At 44.4% G+C, this 18,841-nt stretch overlaps 1 protein-coding gene across 4 annotated transcripts in view; it reads right to left on the bottom strand.

The window, feature by feature from the left end:
- Positions 1 to 18,841, bottom strand: part of CACNA1B (calcium voltage-gated channel subunit alpha1 B) — a 475,064-nt gene that overhangs the window by 224,331 nt on the left and 231,892 nt on the right. For all 4 annotated transcript variants that reach the window (XM_019540610.1, XM_019540607.1, XM_019540608.1 and 1 more), the window contains one exon: positions 7,020 to 7,123. In XM_019540610.1, coding sequence (XP_019396155.1) covers positions 7,020 to 7,123 — 104 coding nt within the window. The remainder of the gene's footprint in view (positions 1 to 7,019; positions 7,124 to 18,841) is intronic.

Raw genomic sequence — 18,841 nt, 5'->3', positions numbered from 1 at the left:
AATGACCTCGGCCAGTTCCTTTAGAACTCTAGGGTGGAGATCATCTGGACCGGCTGACTTGAAAACGTCCAGCCCCTCGAGAAGCTCCCTAACTAAATCCTCGCTAACCCTTGGCCTAGGTGTGCCTCATTCATATGAGCATGCAAGTGTTTTGGGGTGCTGAGGAAAGCCTGGACCCTGAAGATCCCTGGGTTCAAAGGCCTCTAGCCCTTACTTCTAAGCTCGGAGCATACACTTGACACACTACCAAGCATTTAGCAGACCACAACACTTAGAGCCACACCCAGCTGTAAGAATAGGACACAGCATATAAAGCAATGTGTAGATGTGCTCACAATTTTCTAAACCATGTTAACTGATTCGCATTGCACAATTTACATCAAATTTCAATTTGAATTAAGGGTTAATAGACAATCAAGGGAGTTTGTCCACTTCTTCACAGACAAGTAGCCCATGTGCTTTGGCAGGGCTGAGGGATGAGTCAGGATACTGATACTAAGTCACAGTGAGTTGTTGTTGGCCCATTTGACTTTGTGAAGGTGTTACTTTGGGCCTGATGAGAGCCTCCCTCAGCTGTGTTGCAAAAACCCAACTGAGTTTCCCTTGAGGGGATTGATATTGGCAATGCTTATCTGCATTCCTAAAAAAAAAACAAAAAAAAACTTATCTGAGTTCATAAGGACTGTTTTTCCTAAAAGCTGTGTATACATGTTAATTAATACAGTCTAAATTGCCTAACTCAGACTGCCCTAGTCTGCATTAACTTTAATTCTCATTCAATAAGGACTACTTAATTCAGCCTGGCACCAACTTTAATTTGGACTACAGACATCCAATGCATATGGTGATGGCTGCAGTCTGGATAAAACCTAGGAAAATGAAATATCTATCAATGCCCCATGTTCGCACAAAGGGGACCACCAAGCAACCTACAACTGATTTGCAAATGGTGCAATAACATGCAGCATGCATATCAGCAAGCTGCAAAAAAGGTTTCAGTTTAACTGACTCAGTGCCAGTACAGATGTATAAATCAAGCAGAATTGTCCCACCGACCCTGCTACTGTTTCACAATTCACTGGTAGCCTCATGAGATGTCCCAGAAAGTGCTGCTTCTGGGAGCTATGCTGGGACTTGTGGAACAGGTATCCACAGACATCTGCAACTAGAACAGTTTAAGACATCATTAATTTGGATGTGAGACAGCATTTAAACTGGCATAAGGCTTGTGTGAACACATTAATCTGTTTATGGTTGAACTGGATAAACTAGTCCAATTCTCTATGGTACACAAAGCCTGAGAGACTCAGACTTGCGTAGACTTGGCTGAATAATTCATGAGAACTTTGGTTTTAACTTGGATTAAAACTCTTAACTTGGTTTCTTTAATACTGATATTTTCCCCTGTGAAATACCGTTATTGTATCTCTGTAACTGGGAAGTACATGCTGACACTTTAAGCGAGCTTGATGAACTTTCTAGTGCATGGTTGGATGGATGGATAGCTGCATGGCTGGACAAAGGCACGTACTATCTGTCCAACTTGATCAAGTGGGCTATCTACTATTGTTTATGTGTGGGAGGGCTGGCCCACTAATAGAGATGCCAACCATATGACTTATTGGCATCAGCAGGCTTTGAAACACCTCTTACCCAACTCATACTCTGCCAGAGGGACAGTGCCGATGATATGTGACCATGGGGGAGGCAACTAAACGAGATGAATGGGTGACTATCCCTTGGGCTCCAAAAGAGGCATAAAGGATACCCAATGAAACTAAAAACAATTATGAATCACTGCAGTCCAAGGAAGGGATATGCATTCAAGCAGCAAGAGAAGAACATCTCTCTGTGACAAAGGCATGGCACTGGAGTCTAACAGTGCCATCTTTTCCTGACAAAAATCACAAACGTTAAGGCAAGAGAGCTAGGAAAAGCCAAAGCAAGAAATGCACATGCTGTCAGCTATTACAATGCAGTGAGTAGATTAATTGTTCCACCTGCAGATACTTATGCCTTGTCTATACTAGCAAAAGTAGCATCTGCTTTCAGCAGCAGTTAGAATCCTGCTCCATTAGTGCAGCTATGAAAATCCAGGCGAGGGTGGTAAAACACCAAACTCTCATCTATGCTATCAATTTAAGAAATGTGCAGGTTGTGCTACTGCTAGCAAACTGGTAATAACTTGGGCAATTATATAGACACCCTTAACTTCCTGGTGAAAAGGCAGAGTCTCCATTTGACTCGCTGTCCTTACTAAAGCTACAACAACATCCGGTGACTCGATTTGTAATAGCCATGGCCAGATTTTCATAAGAAATCAACACCCAATAGTCTGTGCTCCACCCAAAAATCTGGCTACTTATTTTGGTGCTGTCAAAAGAGCTCTGCTCTCGTCGCAATCTGGCCCATAATGCTGTATGGTGGAAGGGAAAGCAGCCACCCGCTTCAGCTGGAAGAGAACAGAAGGCCATTCAGGGAGGGTATTTAAATATTAACTGATTACAAGAGCACTGGCAGTGCTTTGATCAGCCTGGGGGGGGTGGGGGTGAAGCATGCTGTACAGCAGGCAGACTCTAATTTAATCTGAATTATGGAGCCAACATGCTTTTAATTACATCTTTAGCCATACACTCAAGGGACACTGTCACATCAACTGTGGCCCAATATTTAGAGTTATTTTTATATCACGATTCTACTAGCATCTAAAAGCCAGAGAATACTTCCCGTGATTTGCTGATTGAATTTTTGTTTTAAATTTAATGGAAATGGGGAGGAGGATGCAATTGTTATCATTATTATTTCAAAACAAAAACCTCCCTTGTACAATGTTTATAACCCATACAGTGCCAAATTTTGCTAGTGCCCATGAACTAGGAATTGAAAGAGGCAAATCTATTTGCACTGTTCAGGCAAAGAAGAAAAGAAGAAAACGCTAACTTCCACCATGGGGAGGGAGCAGGTGATAAAGTGTGTCAATGAACTAGGCTGGAGAGCAGTGGTTTCCCAACTGTGCTTCAACAGGAATTCTGCAAAGAGGCTGGAGGTAATGGTGAAGCAAGTTGGGAAGCAAAGTGCCACCACAGCCAGGCCAGGTCACCTGGCCCATGGAGACAGGGGCTAGGGTTTCCAGGGCAGGAGAAGTGATGTGAAAGGGTTCTGTGATTTCAGGACAGGGGAGGGCAATTATTTTGAGCAGAGGGCCACTTACTGAGTTTTGGCAAGCCACTGAGAACCACATGACAGCTAGCCAGGGGAAGATAAATATTAATTTTCTAAATTTTTTAGGGGCACTGCAGGCTGGATAGAATGGCCTGGCAGCCCCCATTCAGCCCTCGGGCTGCATTTTGCCCACCCCTGCTTTAGGAAGTTTGAAAAGCATTGCCATATGCTTGCATTGACATAGGCTGTATTCACATGTCAATCCCATGTGTGGCCAAGGGCTAGCTAACTTGGGTACCTATAGTAGTCAGGTCGTAATGGTCTGGACTTCAAGTCAGGCTCTCTACCCAGGTAAGCTCTCAGCCTTCTAATAATCTTGTACAGTCCATGCTATTGCCTAGGCTGCTGTAGCTTCAAAGTACTGCTACCCAAGCTAGCTAGGGTAACTTGGGCATAGCTACACACATTGCAATCACAACTCATGTTTGTAGTGCATTTATGTAAAACCATGCTTACCCATTTCATGAAATGGTAAAAACCTTGTTTTACATGGGTGCATTGAATTTTGCCATATTTAACATAGAATTTAACATAGAATTTTGCCCAGGGTCACTATATCAATATATTGACAGTGATGCAAATATCTCTAATGCACTTTTATTCAGGAAGAGAGCCTGGTACTCATATATGATGGTGATGAGCACAGAATAGGTAGCAAGCATGAGAAACCTGGACATAAAGGTAAGAAATACATCTGAACTGCACTATTTTATATTTTCTAATGTTACTAGGAATATGGGTGATTTTGTCTGTTTAATATTATTATTATTGATGATGATGTTTTTTTAAGACAACAGTGTCTCTTTAAACATGCCAAAAATCTATCGATTTTCCATTGCTACTTTGAAAAAGAACTAACTCAAGCATAAGAGAATTAGTTAAAAACCAGTAACAATGATAAATATCTAGAAGCTGTTTAGTTAAAAGCCCATTCCGTGTCTGGCCACATTATTGATGGTGACATACTGAAGCTTTCTGCACAAGTAGAAATCTAAACAATAATTTGTAAAAGCTTAATATACATGGCAATGTAGCATGTTGGATGAGTGCACTACTATCACAGAAACACTGTCCCCATAGGAAATACTGGTACAATAGTTAGGATGTTTACTAGAGAGATCTGCGTTTGGTATCCATACTCTTTCCCAATTTTCTTGTTGAACCTTTGGCAAGTCACACTTAATCCTTCTTTGCCCCAGAAAGGCAAGGTGGTGAAAACAGCAGGGCTCTGCTCACTAGTCACACTGTGAGGACAAATACACAGAAGACGGCAGAGAATAATGCAGGATCATTGAAGCATTCTCAGCCCTTGTTCCTGTAAAAATGCTTTCCATTATGTAGTCCATGGGTAGGGATATGAACTTCTCCTTTTCTAAAGCCTCTGAGATCATAGGGCATTTTATCAATGACCCTAACAGAATGTCATTGGCTCTGACCACATATCCAAGAACAAGGAGAAGCAAAGCTCTCCAGCTGACCAAACACCAGCCTGTTTTGTGACCTTCTCAAATGACTTGTGCCAGCTGTACTCTTCCTCCCTCAGAACACAGACTCACCAGGGCAGTGTTTCTAAACTTCACAGAAAGCCATTTCTACCTTAACCCAAATCCGCTTTGAAAACTGGAAGACCTGTGGATGTTCAGGCTGTTTTAAAAAAAAGCTAGGCATAGGCCCATACTGTGAAAACCAGTTTACTTCCCCGGCGACATAAGAAAGAGAAAGAGCAAAGACTGCAATGTTAAATGGCGTTTACATCAACTATATTAGGGGAAATATAATCTGCACCTATACACCCAGTATGTAATTAGAAGGTTTCAGGAATCCATTTCCATGCACAGCAGGAATGCTAGCACTACTGAAATGGATCTGGATGATAAACCCTGAGGCAAAACTCACAGATGCTGGGGAAGTTGTGGTTAGGACTGAAACTTCACGGCAGGTCTCCGTTTACAATAGCCCAAACCAAAACATCTGCAGTGACCCCCTGTACCCTTGGTTCAGTACTGCCAACCCCAGGGCTTCCATACCTATGGGGCAAACACCCCCCACAAAATCAGGATAATTCTAAAACATCCCAGGATTTTCAGAAATAGTAAATGTTAGGTTTTCTTCATTTGATTCTGGGTTTTTTGAGTCTTCATGATTCATATTTTCTCATTTTTCTCCATAAGCTGGATACTAAAATATTCCCTTTTCTCGTGTGAACTGAGATTCTCATATAACTACGTCTCCAGAAGCTAGGACTTAAGAGAAGCCCCAAAAAACTCAACATTAAAACTTAAAGAGCTTGTTAACTGGTGGCTGTACACACATAGGTCATGTTCAGATGTACAAGCACGTGGTGCCACACAAATCGAAAGTGTTGCACGTTAAACTGAAAGGGGTGCTGCTAATTTGCAGCGTGGGGGCAAAATCTGCTACTGAGATTTCCTGGTAGTAACCCTGCCCTGAAAAAAGGTGGTGCAAAGCATGCAAAAATTGCATGTGCTGGGATAAATGCTGAGACAGGGGAGCAGGCAGCCTAGGGTTACCTGCTCCCCCATCTCTGCGTGCCACTCCCCCGCTGGCTGGGACGCAAGGTACATCAGTGTGGGAGCTGCCTGCTGGCTAGCCCTGCACTGAAGCACACTGTGTCCCAGCCAGCCTCCTCCACCAGCTGGGGGCCAGGAGGAGCTGGATATGGCCTGCAAAAAAGGGTTTTATGCAGGCCTGTGTGCTGAGACACTAAGCAGCAGCACAAATTTGTGCTCCTGCAAGCATATGCTCCTGCTCGTCTGGATGCAGCCATAGATACTATTGTATGTGCAACTCCATGCTCAATACTCTACCACCACATGAGCTGAAGTGGTAACACTGTTATATATAGAGTGTAAGAAGCTTTTCCTGTCATACAAGTCAGTCACTAGAGGGAGATACTCAGATGCATTACAAACACTTACTCTTGTGCTTAACTTCAAGGGTGCCTACAGATATGGGGAGAAAAACCCCCCCAGAGCTTTACATTCAGCTAGGCATGCCCCCACACTAAGTGTAGCACATTCCCAGAAGAGGAATCATGTCAGTTTGACCCAGCTTGCCCAGTGTCTGTATAGCTCATGCGCTTCAGCAGGGCTTTTTGGCACTTATCTAAAAGCTGATTGAATCCATTGAACTGAATCACTGATTGAAATTAAATTGAAATTAAAGAATTTTTTTTTGCAAAAATCTTGTTGGTCTAATAAAAAATAATCACACCCCTACCATGAGCCCAGATTGCTTTTTCCTTTAGACCAATATGGCTACAACCTGGATACCTGCTGAAGCATGTGAGCTAGCTATACAGACACTGGAAAGCCGGGTCAAACTGATACAATGCCTCTTCCAGTAAAATGCTGGGGGTGTGGGTTTCCATGTCTGTCAGCACCAAGTGCCTGAGCTACTCCATTCACTTCAACAGGGTTATCCATCAGCTTAAAGTTAAGAACATAAAAACAAGTGCTTTCTGGCCAGGGTTAAGGCAGTGTATTTTAGGAAGCCCCTTAACTCTTGAGTCTGGTTTTGCACAACAGTTTGGGAACATGCCAGTTACTGATCTTTCAACAACCTATCTGCTCTCCTAAAAGTTCAACTGTATGGGGCCTGACAGGGTCCCAGCATCACCAGGCAAAGAGAAGGGGTAGTGCATGAAACCCAAGCAATGTACTGAATGTGATGCATCACCCCCCTGCTCTCTTCTTCCCCAATCCCTGCGCACAGCACACAAACCAGCTTGGTAAAACTGTCCTTGCTCCAGGTAGAGACAGACATTGGTGCCTTACCCTGATAAGACGCCCAGCACCAAGTTGAGCATGAAGAAAGAGCCAATGATGATGAGAGGGATGAAGTAGAGCCAGTTCCAGGTATTTCCTGCTGCATCATTGGTCTGGAAACAGAAAGAAAAGTAATTTTTAATCAAGTTCCCAAAAATCCAAACATCCCTCATAAAAGACCTGCAGTGCAAGGTGCAGTGGACTTCCACAGGATAGCTTTCATCCCATGCCATTATTAATTAGCACTTTTCTACGTGCAGGACTTGAAATGAAGTCTGGAATCCAAGTAAGAGAATTCATTGAGCAAACGGCATTGACTTAGTTCTCATTGTACTGTGCACGAAATGCCCCCGTCACACAACTACTACCAACTCTAGGAAAAAAGAGCCATCTCTGATTGAAAGGACCATAAGCCTGAGGCTTAATACCCACTTTTAAATGAACCAATCCAGTCATTCTGCTTTTTGGGGATTGAGAAACAGTCCCTCCATTCCAATATCCTCCCTTTCCACCAAACGCTTGAGTTACCCAATGTTACGTCTGAATCAAAACATAAAACAAGATGAGGAAGATGCAGTCTTCTGTCAATTTATGCACTGCATGCAATTAATACAGCATGCAGCAGGGTGCCCAGAACTCACACATATACACAAAAGAGAAGTTGACAGAAAGACTGCAAGAAAATGAGGCCAACTTGAACTTCAGAACAATGCCAGCTTCACACCTGCTTACTCAGCGCTTTGGAACTCTGTCATCAAACCCCGACTTTCAAACTCTCTGCATAAGCAACTACATGCCTTTTGGAAGGGAAAGTTAGTTTTCAGCAAAGTTTCTGCATTCTTTGATCACAGGGGAGCTGTTGTTTAAGGGACTGCTGAAAAATAAAATGCCATGTGGCCACAATCCAAGCCAAGCTCCTGGAAAACTTCAGTTTTTTTCTCTTATAAATGAAAAATGCAGCAACTTTAGAATCAGCCTATTGGGCATTTAAAGGTAAAAAGCATAGGAAATCTGTGTCGGTCCATCTGCAGTAGTTAAAGAATAACAATTCCATCATCTCTAACACAGGGACTGAAATGCCCGATGGCCTATAAGCAGCACTTGCCGGCTACTGCACATAAGTGTCCACACAACCGCTGGTTTGAACAAAACCCCTTAATTCACTTTGACATAGACCCTCTAAGGACAGAAGGAAGAAGGATGGAAGGACAGGAGGACAGAAGAAAGGAGGGGAAATGTAAAGAAAGGAGACAGGAAGCAGCAGCAGGTAGAGAGAAAAGCAGAAATAAAACAAACCAGTTGTCCCAAGTGCCATAAAAGCCATTAAAAATATTCCCTTTCCAAAAGATGTCAACCTCTTGCTGCCCTGTATTTTCCCTCCTTTTGCAGTTTTCTTGCCTTCTTTCTCCACTTTTCCCTTTTTTTGCTTTTAGTTCCGCCTCTTCTGCTCTCCTCCCCTTTTCTCCCCTGCCCTTCCACAAAATTGTTTTGAACACACGAGGAAGGAGTGCAAACACATCATTATTCAAGTTTTGATTCCCACATGCTTTGGCTATGCTGCTAGTATTGATATTAAATGGTAAGTGACTGGTAAGGGAGTATTAAAAGCCCCCTCTTGTACTGCATTTATAGAAAAACATCAGCCTATGACAGCATAAGCTAAGGAACGTTGTTGGCTCTTTAGCCCAAGCTGTAGAAGCTCATATTTTTACCTTTGGAGGTCCCATTTGACCAACTTGACAACTGTCACAGTGACCTCTTTCCCAATGGCAGGCCACAGCTGGGAATTGGAGTTGCTCAGCCCAACTCAGGCAGGAGTAAAAGGGGTGAGTTGGGGTGGGGGAGCAGAAGCTGGAGCAGGAAGGAAAGGAACAGATGGCAGAAGGAAATCCATATAAACCTCACATGGAGAGTGCATGATAGGTTACAGTGCTGCCAAATGATCATTTATCATTTATTTATTCATTTGAAACCCAAGCTTGGTGACAGATCCATGCTTCAATTCCATGATCAAAGCCTTTAAAGCAGAACATGTAGAAAAAGGATCTAATTAAACATCTTCCTCTCGGTGTTTGCACAGTTACCTTATGCTCAGGGCTGGGCTGGGTCTCGCTCTGTGCTGTCACATGCACAAAGGGTTCAAGGTGCTGGCAGAACTACACAAGAGAGAGGACAACGTACTCTAGGAATCTTCCCTGTAAGGGTAGATTTCTCCTGTAAGCAGAATATATTTTTTTCAGTGGCTCCAAAATTACTTGAGTCTGAACCCATTCCATGGCACCTCTTCTGCCCTGGTGATATGCTTTAATGAATCAAATTGTTGCACTGCCAGGAAAAGCAGAACTGCCAACCCTCAGTAAAACACTGTGTAGCCTTGCAGCCACATCTGAGATTGCTGAGCAGAGGAGGGCATCACTCCATGAGCAGAGCAGCTGGGCTTGCCTCACATCCCGGCTCCAGTCCTGCTCATTAAGTGGGGGAAGCCAAAAGATCAAATCAATTTTTATGGTTCCAGCTAAAATACTTTATTAGTTTAATGTTTGGCTGCCTGTTTCTGATGCACAGTCCCAGTCATGCATCTCACTTGATAGGGAAGAGCTGGAAATAAAAGACTTTTAATGAAGTGACAGTATTATATCAAAATGCAGAAGGGAACTTATGGAAGACTCACAGCATCCTCATCGCATGCAAACATCTGCTATACTCGCATCCTCCGCAGCAACGATATAGCATGTTAAGAGCACTATTTGAATAATCCTTATGTACCTACCAAGCTATGGACCCTTTGGCAACAAGAGATCTGAACACCTTGTAGTCATACTGCCCCTTCAAGTGAAAGAACTGCTATGATTTTCATTATTTACATGGGAAACTGAGGCACAGCTTCCTCATTCAATGTTTAAAAGATGTTCAAATGAACCTCCATTATTCATTCAAATCAGATGCTTTCCTGTGCTCCATCACTTTTGCCATTCACCCTAAATGATCTTCTCTCTCTCATGTCAGCGTCCTCTTAACCTCCTCTCCTGTCTTGCCATTTACTGGCCACAGCGCTGCTTGAACCAGCCAGCACCACTGGGAGTAGATTTTTACTTTCTGCTCATTAGTGCTTTGCATTATTTGCTTTAAATTCCTGAGAACATCATTCTCCCTCTTGCCTTTTATGCAGATCTAAGCACATTGGTAACAGTCAACAGGTAACATCTAAGCTGACCATCTACTCTGTGGCTAGGGACAGACATTACACATAAACCAGTTTAAATCATCAGAAACTGGTTTAAACCTGTAACAGACTTTCAGTGCACATAAATCAGTTTCAAAATGGCTGAAACTGGTTTACGATAAACCTGGCTGAATGTAGTAGTATCAAGACTTAATTGATCTGGGTCAAACCGGTTTATGAAACTTCTGTCCCAGACCTCTTCCTGGTTTAAGTTAAATCACAGTCCCGCAGCATCCTAGCATGCTTTCCAGCTGGGCTGGGTTGAGCGGTGCTATCTACTCCAGCAAAGATCGGTTATGAGGGGAGAAGGGGGGCAGGGTCTGTGCCCTCAAGGCAAATCGTGGCTGGGATCTGGGGCCAAGAAGGTGGGTTAAACCCTCCTTCCCCTGAGTACAGAGCTGCCCTGCCCTGCGAAACTGCTGGTTGCAGCTGTGGACTACAAATGCCAGAGGCACCTGGAAACAGGAAGAGGAAGTAATGAGCAACCCTGCAAAGTTCTGCTGCTGTGAATCTGGAGATTCTAAAAATCCCAGAGAACTTGGGGACAGCAGGAATAGGAAGCAAACACACAGTCCATGCTGGCTACATGCTAAAGAACCATGCTGCAGCACCCCCACACCCCCCCAGCTCTTGGCCTGAGCCACTGCAGGCTGCATTTCCTGAATCAAAAGTAAATGTCAGTCCAGCTGCTTCTCAGTTTAATCTCTGCAGTTTAGACTAACCTGCAAAGACTGAATTGATTCAGCTTCAGGCTTTTTGACTGTCTGTACTTAGCCTGTAAGCCCTATGCTCAACTCCTGATAGCAGGATGTCCTAACCCTGGAACCTCTGCTGAACATCAGGTCATGTTAAGATGACCTCACCTCATTCTGCAGCTTGTCTAGAACTTACCCAGGTGAGCAGGAAGCACAGGAAGTCTGCTTACAGATACCCCACCACTCCCTGCTCTTGACAGCTGGGACTTTTGCATTCCACTACTTCTGTCTACGGCCCATAAGTAGAGAAAGGCCCAGAAAAAGAGAGAAATAGTTTGCAAACTAATTCACAGAAGATACCTGAAAGGGATCCTGGGATATATTTTGAGCATAGGACTAAAATGTAAGAATCACAATGCGGGTGACTCTGGTATGGGGCTACAAACTACAACACAAGTCATAGCTGATTGAAGACAGCCCCAACCTGACTCAAAATCCCCACTGACCAAAAAACAGTATTGAAGTTGCTTTGTAAGTATAGGATGACTCCCAGGTGACTTGACTGACATCAGAGAAGTTTGGAATTAAAATTCACACATTCCTGTCACCCAGACCTGTTCTATAGCCACAAGATGACTGGCTTTGTTCCACTGGCAAGATGGCAGTCTCTGTCAGACTGCCAATTCATTCAAAATTATGTCTTAAAATAATTTTCTTAAAAAAATTTACTCCTGCTTGCAGTCAGCTGCAGCAAGTAGCTTTTATGTCACCGTTCAGCTTTACCTTTTATAACCTGAATCTTGAAGTATGTTCTTGAACACAACCCCATTGGTGCTTCCACGACACACAAAATGCAAAAAGACAGAACCCGCAAATCCAGCTGTGCTGAGAGGAGGTTGTCATTGTTACCAGTGTGTCTTGCTGCTGAGCAGAAGTAATGGGTATGTTCAGTTCAACCCAGTTCCATCAAGCATAAGATGGGATTTCTTCTCCAGCCAACACAGATCAGCAGTGACCTGCCTGCTCAATCTGATCTTCCCTACTCCATGTATGTCATGACAGGGAAATGTTTTCCCTCTAGGGACCCTGCCTACTTTCAGTTCTGTACTTCTTCTGGTGGAGGGGAACACCTGGGGAGCTTAACAAATCTCAGCATAGCAGCTAAATCCCATATTCCATTTACTTCAAAACAGCCGTGATCAAAGAGCGCATGCCAACACTGGTACAGAGACAGAACGTATAAACATTCCCAAAGACTTAGCCTCCATTGTCAAATATGCCTTCATTAACACACAAAGGTTTTGCTGCAAAAAGCTTCCTGCAGCAACACACCCAGCAGCAAACAGCAGGGGGAGGCCTTGGTAGTTGCTGCGTACAGACGCTTAATCACAATCTGCATGAAGGGAAAGCCTCTGTTCTAAGGATCCTGAAGTGCCTAATGCACATAAATTAATTAAGCTTCGCACATACTCTGTTAGTAGGCAAGAATTAACCCCTCTTTACAGATAGCAAAAACACCACATAGGAAAATTAAGAGGCTTCTATAAACTCACAAGGTGAATTAGTGCAAGAGAAGAGACGAGAACCCAGGAGTGCTGACCCCACAGTCCCTTCACTCTGATCACACAACAAACCTCACATACTGGCAGAGCTCTCCGTTTTTCAAAAGTGCTTCTCTGCGTTTGCCTCAGAAGTTAAGCCAAAATTCCAGGAAAATAAAGGTGCACAGATAAGTGTCCAGTCATACATGACAAGTCATTTGGTCAAACCAAAGAAACCAGCTGATAATGGTGAGTGGAGGTCATATCCTATACTTGAGAGAATACCCAGTCTCTGTGAAACAGCAGCTACTGCCTGAGCTACCTGAGCATAAAGGGAACCAACTTTGCAGCGTAATAAATAGGGATAGGTTCTAAGATCTCAACAGTACTGATCCCCAGACCCATTTCTAGCACTTTTACAAGACAATTTTGATACTCACCAACAGCAGACAGTACACACAAGCACAGGGCACCATCATAATGGGGATGGCAACTACAGAAACGCATGTCGCAGACAATGAGCAAGGAGCACAGATCTACACAGGAGACTATATTTTGGTGCACATCACTCCCACAATGCACAGCACAAAGCAGCTGACTGGGGACTTCCAACACACAAATCACATAAGAGTGAATTTACCAAATATAACAAGTCTTTGGTATAAAAAAGGTCATTGCATAACAGTGAATTTGCACACACAGAACCCGCATAAAGCAAGGGAAACCTGTAGAAGAGCATTGTTCAGGTACGCAGGGATGAAGTCAGGAAGTCCAAAGCACAATTGGAATTGCAGCTAGCAAGGGATGGGAAGGGTAAAAACTAGGGCTGTGCAAGGCTTTGGACCATGCTTCGGATCCAGAGGAGCTTTGGATGCTTTGGCGTCTGAAGCAGCATGTCCAGATCAAAGTACTGGCTTCTTTAGTCTTTCCAAAGCAGTTTGGAGCTTCTGAACCACTTCAGAAAAGCTTCGGAGCCACCTTGGAGATCTGGCCATAAGGTATAATGGGGAAGCAATGTAATATCTATAACTTCCTTGTTTTTTCTCTGATTTGAATACACTTGCAGGGGGGGTAGACTCTGCAGAGAGGATAAAGACTGCCAAGTTTCAAGAAGATCAGTCCAGGGGTTCGGGGGGAAATGCACCCCAAATTCTTGAAAGCAAAACTCATGTCACGTCTATGTGTTACATCACAGGGGGGTGAAAACTGCAGGGATGGTAGCCCCTGCTGAGGCCACAATGCCTGCCAAGTTGCAAGGAGATAGGTGCAGGGGTTTGGGGGGAACTGCACCTCAAGCTGCTGACAGGCAAAACTCGTGACATAGATGACCCTGTGTGTGTTAAGGTGCAGTGGGCTGAAAACTGCAGGGGTGGTGGCCCCTGCTGAGGCCATGATGCCTGCCAGCTGTCAAAGAGATTGGTGCAGGGGGGTTCTGGGGTCCTGCACCTCTAGCTGCTAACAGGCAAAACTCGTGACACGGGTGCTTGTGCAACTGACTGTCTTGGGGCAGTGGATTGTCTGTATTATTTCCTCACCTTAGTCTCTGGTTTTGTAGGTGTTAATGAGTTAATTAGCAAGGGGCCACCACCCCTGCAGTTTTCACTTCCTGTGGCATAACACATAGATGTGACATAAGTTTTGCTTCCAAGAATTTGGGGTGCAGTTTCTCCCAAACTCCTGCACCAATCTTTTTCAAACTTGGTAGGCTTCATGCCACCCCTGAAAGTTTCATCCACATCATACAAAACCACAACAAAGGTATAGATATTTCATTGCTTCCCCATTATACCCTATGGCCAGATTGCCAAAGCTTCGGAGCCGCTTTGGCCAGATCAAAGTGAGAACCCAGTCCGGAGCTACGGATCAAATCTCTGCCGTCTGAAGCGGCTGGATCCGAAGCTGGATTTAATATCTGCCTACTCGCACAGGCCTAGTAAGAAGAAGAGATTCTACAATTATGTCAGTAACAAGAGGAAGATCAGGGAAAGTGTGGGTCCGTTATTGAACTGGGGAAGAAACCTAGTGACAGAGGATGCAGAAAAGGCCGAAGTGCTCAATTATTTTTTCACCTCAGTCTTCACAGGCAAGGTCAGCTCTCAGACTACTGCAGCAGGCAGCACAGTTTAGGGAGGAGGTGAGCAGCCAACGCTGGTGAAAGAACAAATTAGGGACTATTCAGAAAAGCAGGACAAATACAAATCCATGGGGCCAGATGGGATGCAACCAAGGGTGCCGAGAGAGTTGACTGATGTTTCTGCAGAGCCACTGGCCATCATCTTTGAAAACTCATGGTGATCAGAAGAGGTCCTGGATGATTGGAAAAGGGCAAACATAGTGACCATATTTAAGAAAGGAAAAAAGGAGGATCCAGGGATGTACAGACCTTAGTCCCTGGAAAAATTATGGAGCAGTTCCTCAAGGAATTCATTTTTAAGCGCTTGGAGGAGGAGAAGGTGATTAGGAACAGTCAGCATGGATTCACCAGGGGCAAGTCATGCCTGACCAACCTGATTGCCTTCTGGGAGATGACTGGCACTGTGGACACAGGGAAAACGGGGGACGTGGTGTACCTTGATTTCAGCAAGGCTTTTGATATGGTCTCCCACTACATTCTCGCAAGCAAGCTAAGGATGAATGGACTGTAAGGTGGACAGAAAACTGGCCAGAGCATCAGGCTCAGAGAGTAGTAATCAATGGTTTGATGTCTAGCTGGCAGCTGGTATCAAGTGGAGTGCCCCAGGGGTTGCTGCAGGTTTCAGTGACTTGGAAGATGGCACAGAGCGCACCCTCAGCAAGTTTACAGATGACACCAAGCTGGGGGGGAATAGTAGTTTGCTGGAGAGTAAAGCTAGGATTCAGAGTGTCCTAGACAAATTGGAAGATTGAGCCAAAAGAAATCTCATGAGGGTCAACATGGGCAAGTACAAAGTCCCGCTGTTAGGACAGAACAATCCCATGCATCAGTACAGGCTGGGGGCTGACTGGCTGGGCAGCAGCTCTGCAGAAAGGGACCTGAGGGTTACAGTGGACAATATGCTGTATATGAGCCAGCAGTGTGCCCTTGTTGCAAAGAAGGCTAATGGCATCCTGGGCTGCATTGGTAGGAGTATTGCCAGCAAGTCAGGGGAAATGATTATTCCCCTCTATTCAGCATTGGTAAGGCCACATCTGCAGTATTGTGTCCAGTTTTGGGGCCCACACTAGAGAAAGGATGTGGACAAATTGGAGAAGGTCTAGCGGAGGGGCAACAAAAATGGTGAGGGGGCTGGGAGACATGACTTTTGAGGAAAGACTAAGGGAATTGGGTTTATTTAGGGGACTTAATAGCAACCTTCATGCTGAAAGGGAGTTCAAAAGAGGATGGAGCTAGACTGTTCTCAGTGATGACATGACAGAATAAGGAGCAACGGTCTCAAGTTGCGGCAATGGAAGTTTAGGTTAGATATTAGGAAGAATGTTCTCAGTAGGAGGGTAGTAAAGCATTGGAACAGGTTTCCCAGAGAGGCTGTGGACTTGCCATCCTTGGAGCTTTTTAAGACCCGGCTAGACATACCTTGGCTGGGAAGATCTAATTGGGGATGGTCCTGCTTTGGCCTGGGAATTGGACTAGATGACCTCCTGAGGTCCCTTCCAACCCTAATTCTCTATGATTCTGTACACATCCCTCAAGGGCTTCCACAGCACTGAGAAACCCCATTCTCTAGCTCGGAGTTCACAGTTCCTTGTAGCCTGTGGAAACAACATGCTTGCTGACCCTTTCTCCCTGTACCACAGCTTGATCTCACACAGGCCAAGACCTGAATGGCACAGGCAGAATTGCAGCACGTGTTTAAATAACGTATTCAAATAACTGCTTAAACATTGTGCTGAGCCTGTTAAATCCTCTCTGAGAACATAACGGCAGAAGAACGAAAAAAAAGGGCTCCCCACTGGAAGATGCTGGGTGGCACATGCCAATGACTTTGAATTCCCTTTCCAGGGACAGTCATGCTGTGGTGAACTTTAAACTATACGTAGAATAGTTGAACAAAGCCATATTTATCTTTCTTTTAAGCTCCTGGATCCCCAGCTTTCAGTCAAAACACAAACATTCTCCATGCCCCCTCTCTCCCAACAAAACCTTACTACCTCCATTGGCAGACTCTTACTTCCGTCTCTGGGGAAAAAAGAACAATGTTCAGGATTATCTGTACACAAATTTGCACTGGTTTAGTTAAAATGTTGCAAACCTACACATGCACATTCTTATCAGAATAAGTCTGGATCTGACTTCCAACGTTTAGGCGTATCACTTCTTCTCTCTGCTACCCCCAGCTACAGCCAAACTCTAATGAAGGATTCTCACTTCTGTGCTAGTTTGTATCAGCATTCAGGGTCCAAACCTAGTATAAATTCATCTTCAGGTCTGAAGACTTATCTCTAAGTCTAAACCTAGGAAAAATTCATTTAGGCCTGATGCTCAAGAATGCACCAGCATCTAACATTAGCATTCTTCCTATTGTTTCTGTCTGCAGATCCAGACTCAGAGTTCTGTATATGTATGAAGTGGGCTTGAGTTGTTCCCTCAGGATGCAATTTACTTTCACAAAATTATTCCTGGTTTACTCCAGATTAAGAGGAAAATAAATCCCTGCATCTCTGCCCAAGGAGTTTCAGAGCGGTTTATGCATTTCTTTTTTTGTTTGTTTGTTTTCTGATGGGCATGGAAGACCTGACCTGAATGCCCCTGCCTTTCCTAGAGAAGGAGTATAGTCACCGTGCTGCTCAGAGTAGCATGCTCTGTTTGTATGAAAATGAGCACACTTGGAAGTTAGCGAAAATGTGTGTAAGTGTATCTGGAGAAGAATTCAATAGAGAAGAGATCTAATTTGACAGAGATATCTGAGGTGGAAATAAGCACAGGCCATTAGCTTTTTAGTATGTTTTAACAAAACACATGATGCACCCAGAGTTGACTCCATTTTATTTAATTTAACTACTGGCAAAGGCTGACTTATCGGGGGCAATTAAAGTGTAATCTTCCCTTACAGAAGTGCTTTCACATACAGGAAAACTCCCAACTATCTCACAGATTTGAACTCCATTTACCTTTCATCTAAATTTCACAATTCTCCTTTTCTGCTTCTGTTAATTAGCAAAGCAATTTATGGTTGATTTATTCCCATTTATTCCTACTCATAGCATTAGATGCACATACAAGCTGCAAAATCAAATGCAAGCACATTACAGATTGGCCCAATGTCCACACGATGCCCTGATCTCTTCACCCAAACAGATTTCTCCCAGGACCTGTTGCATCCACTGAGTCTTCAATCCTAGAAAGAACAACAGACTTTGCAACAGGACAAACAGGGGCTCCACATGGCCAAGAGAGGAAGGTAATTAAACATCCCACACTGCCAAAGGTGCGTCTCAGTTAAATCCATGGAGCTATTACTAACTGAGCACCTCTTACAATCTGTCACAAGGACAGAGTCAGTCACAGACCCAAGCTAGTGACCACCTGAGATCTGTATGTGGTCTCCATTGATACAGCATCTGGAAGCATTAAAATCATTAATGCTCTTGTCCTCACAACACCCATCTTATAGGTGAGGAACTGAGCTACTGGGAGACTACGGTCCAGATCCCAAAACAGACATAGGCAGACTTTTAAGCAACTGATGTCCAAAATTGTGATGCAAAGAAGCCCCACTCAGTGAGAACCTGACCTCATTAGGAGGTTCCCTTGTTGACCTGGAAGTTCCATAAGAAAGTTCCTGAGCTGACTGCTCTGATGACCAAGAAACTAAGCAAAGGGTCCCTCCTCCTGCAGCTGTTGTGTGTGACAAAGAATGAACCCTATTCAGTTCTACCAAAAGTGCCAGCCCTCAGGGTGGGCCTGAGTGCCACATCCTGAGTGGAAGACAGTGTCTCCCCTGCAGCTTGGAGTCAAGGGCCTAAGTTCCAGATGGATGGGAGTTCAGACTTAGTGCTGGTTAGCACCAGGCAGCTCCCCGGTCAGAGTCCGTTTGTTCTCCACGCAGTGGACAGGGAGCCTTAGCACCTAATCCAGGGCTTTGGATTCAACTGTGGGACTAGGTATGTAAAATGTAGGCATTACAGTGACTAAATTATAGACTCCTAAGTCAGTTACAGGATCTGACCCTAAGACTGCCTGTCCGTGCTCTAATGAAAAGGCATTGGAGTAGACTCAGTTAATCCATCTCAGAGGAAAGGCAGCAAGAGGACACAGCAGCTCCCCCCTGGCTCTCCAGGGACCTAGCAGACTTCCTGAGGCTAAAAAGAAAGGCCTACAAAGGATGGAGGATGGGATTCACCTCCAAGGAGGATTATTCTGCACTGGTCCAGTCCTTCAGGGAGCAAACCAGG

Source organism: Crocodylus porosus, unplaced genomic scaffold (genome assembly GCF_001723895.1).
Source record: "Crocodylus porosus isolate Cpor-Errol unplaced genomic scaffold, CroPor_comp1, whole genome shotgun sequence".
NCBI lineage: Eukaryota > Metazoa > Chordata > Crocodylia > Crocodylidae > Crocodylus > Crocodylus porosus.
Note: the sequence above shows the minus strand (reverse complement) of the source record. Positions and strands in the feature narration are given on the sequence as shown.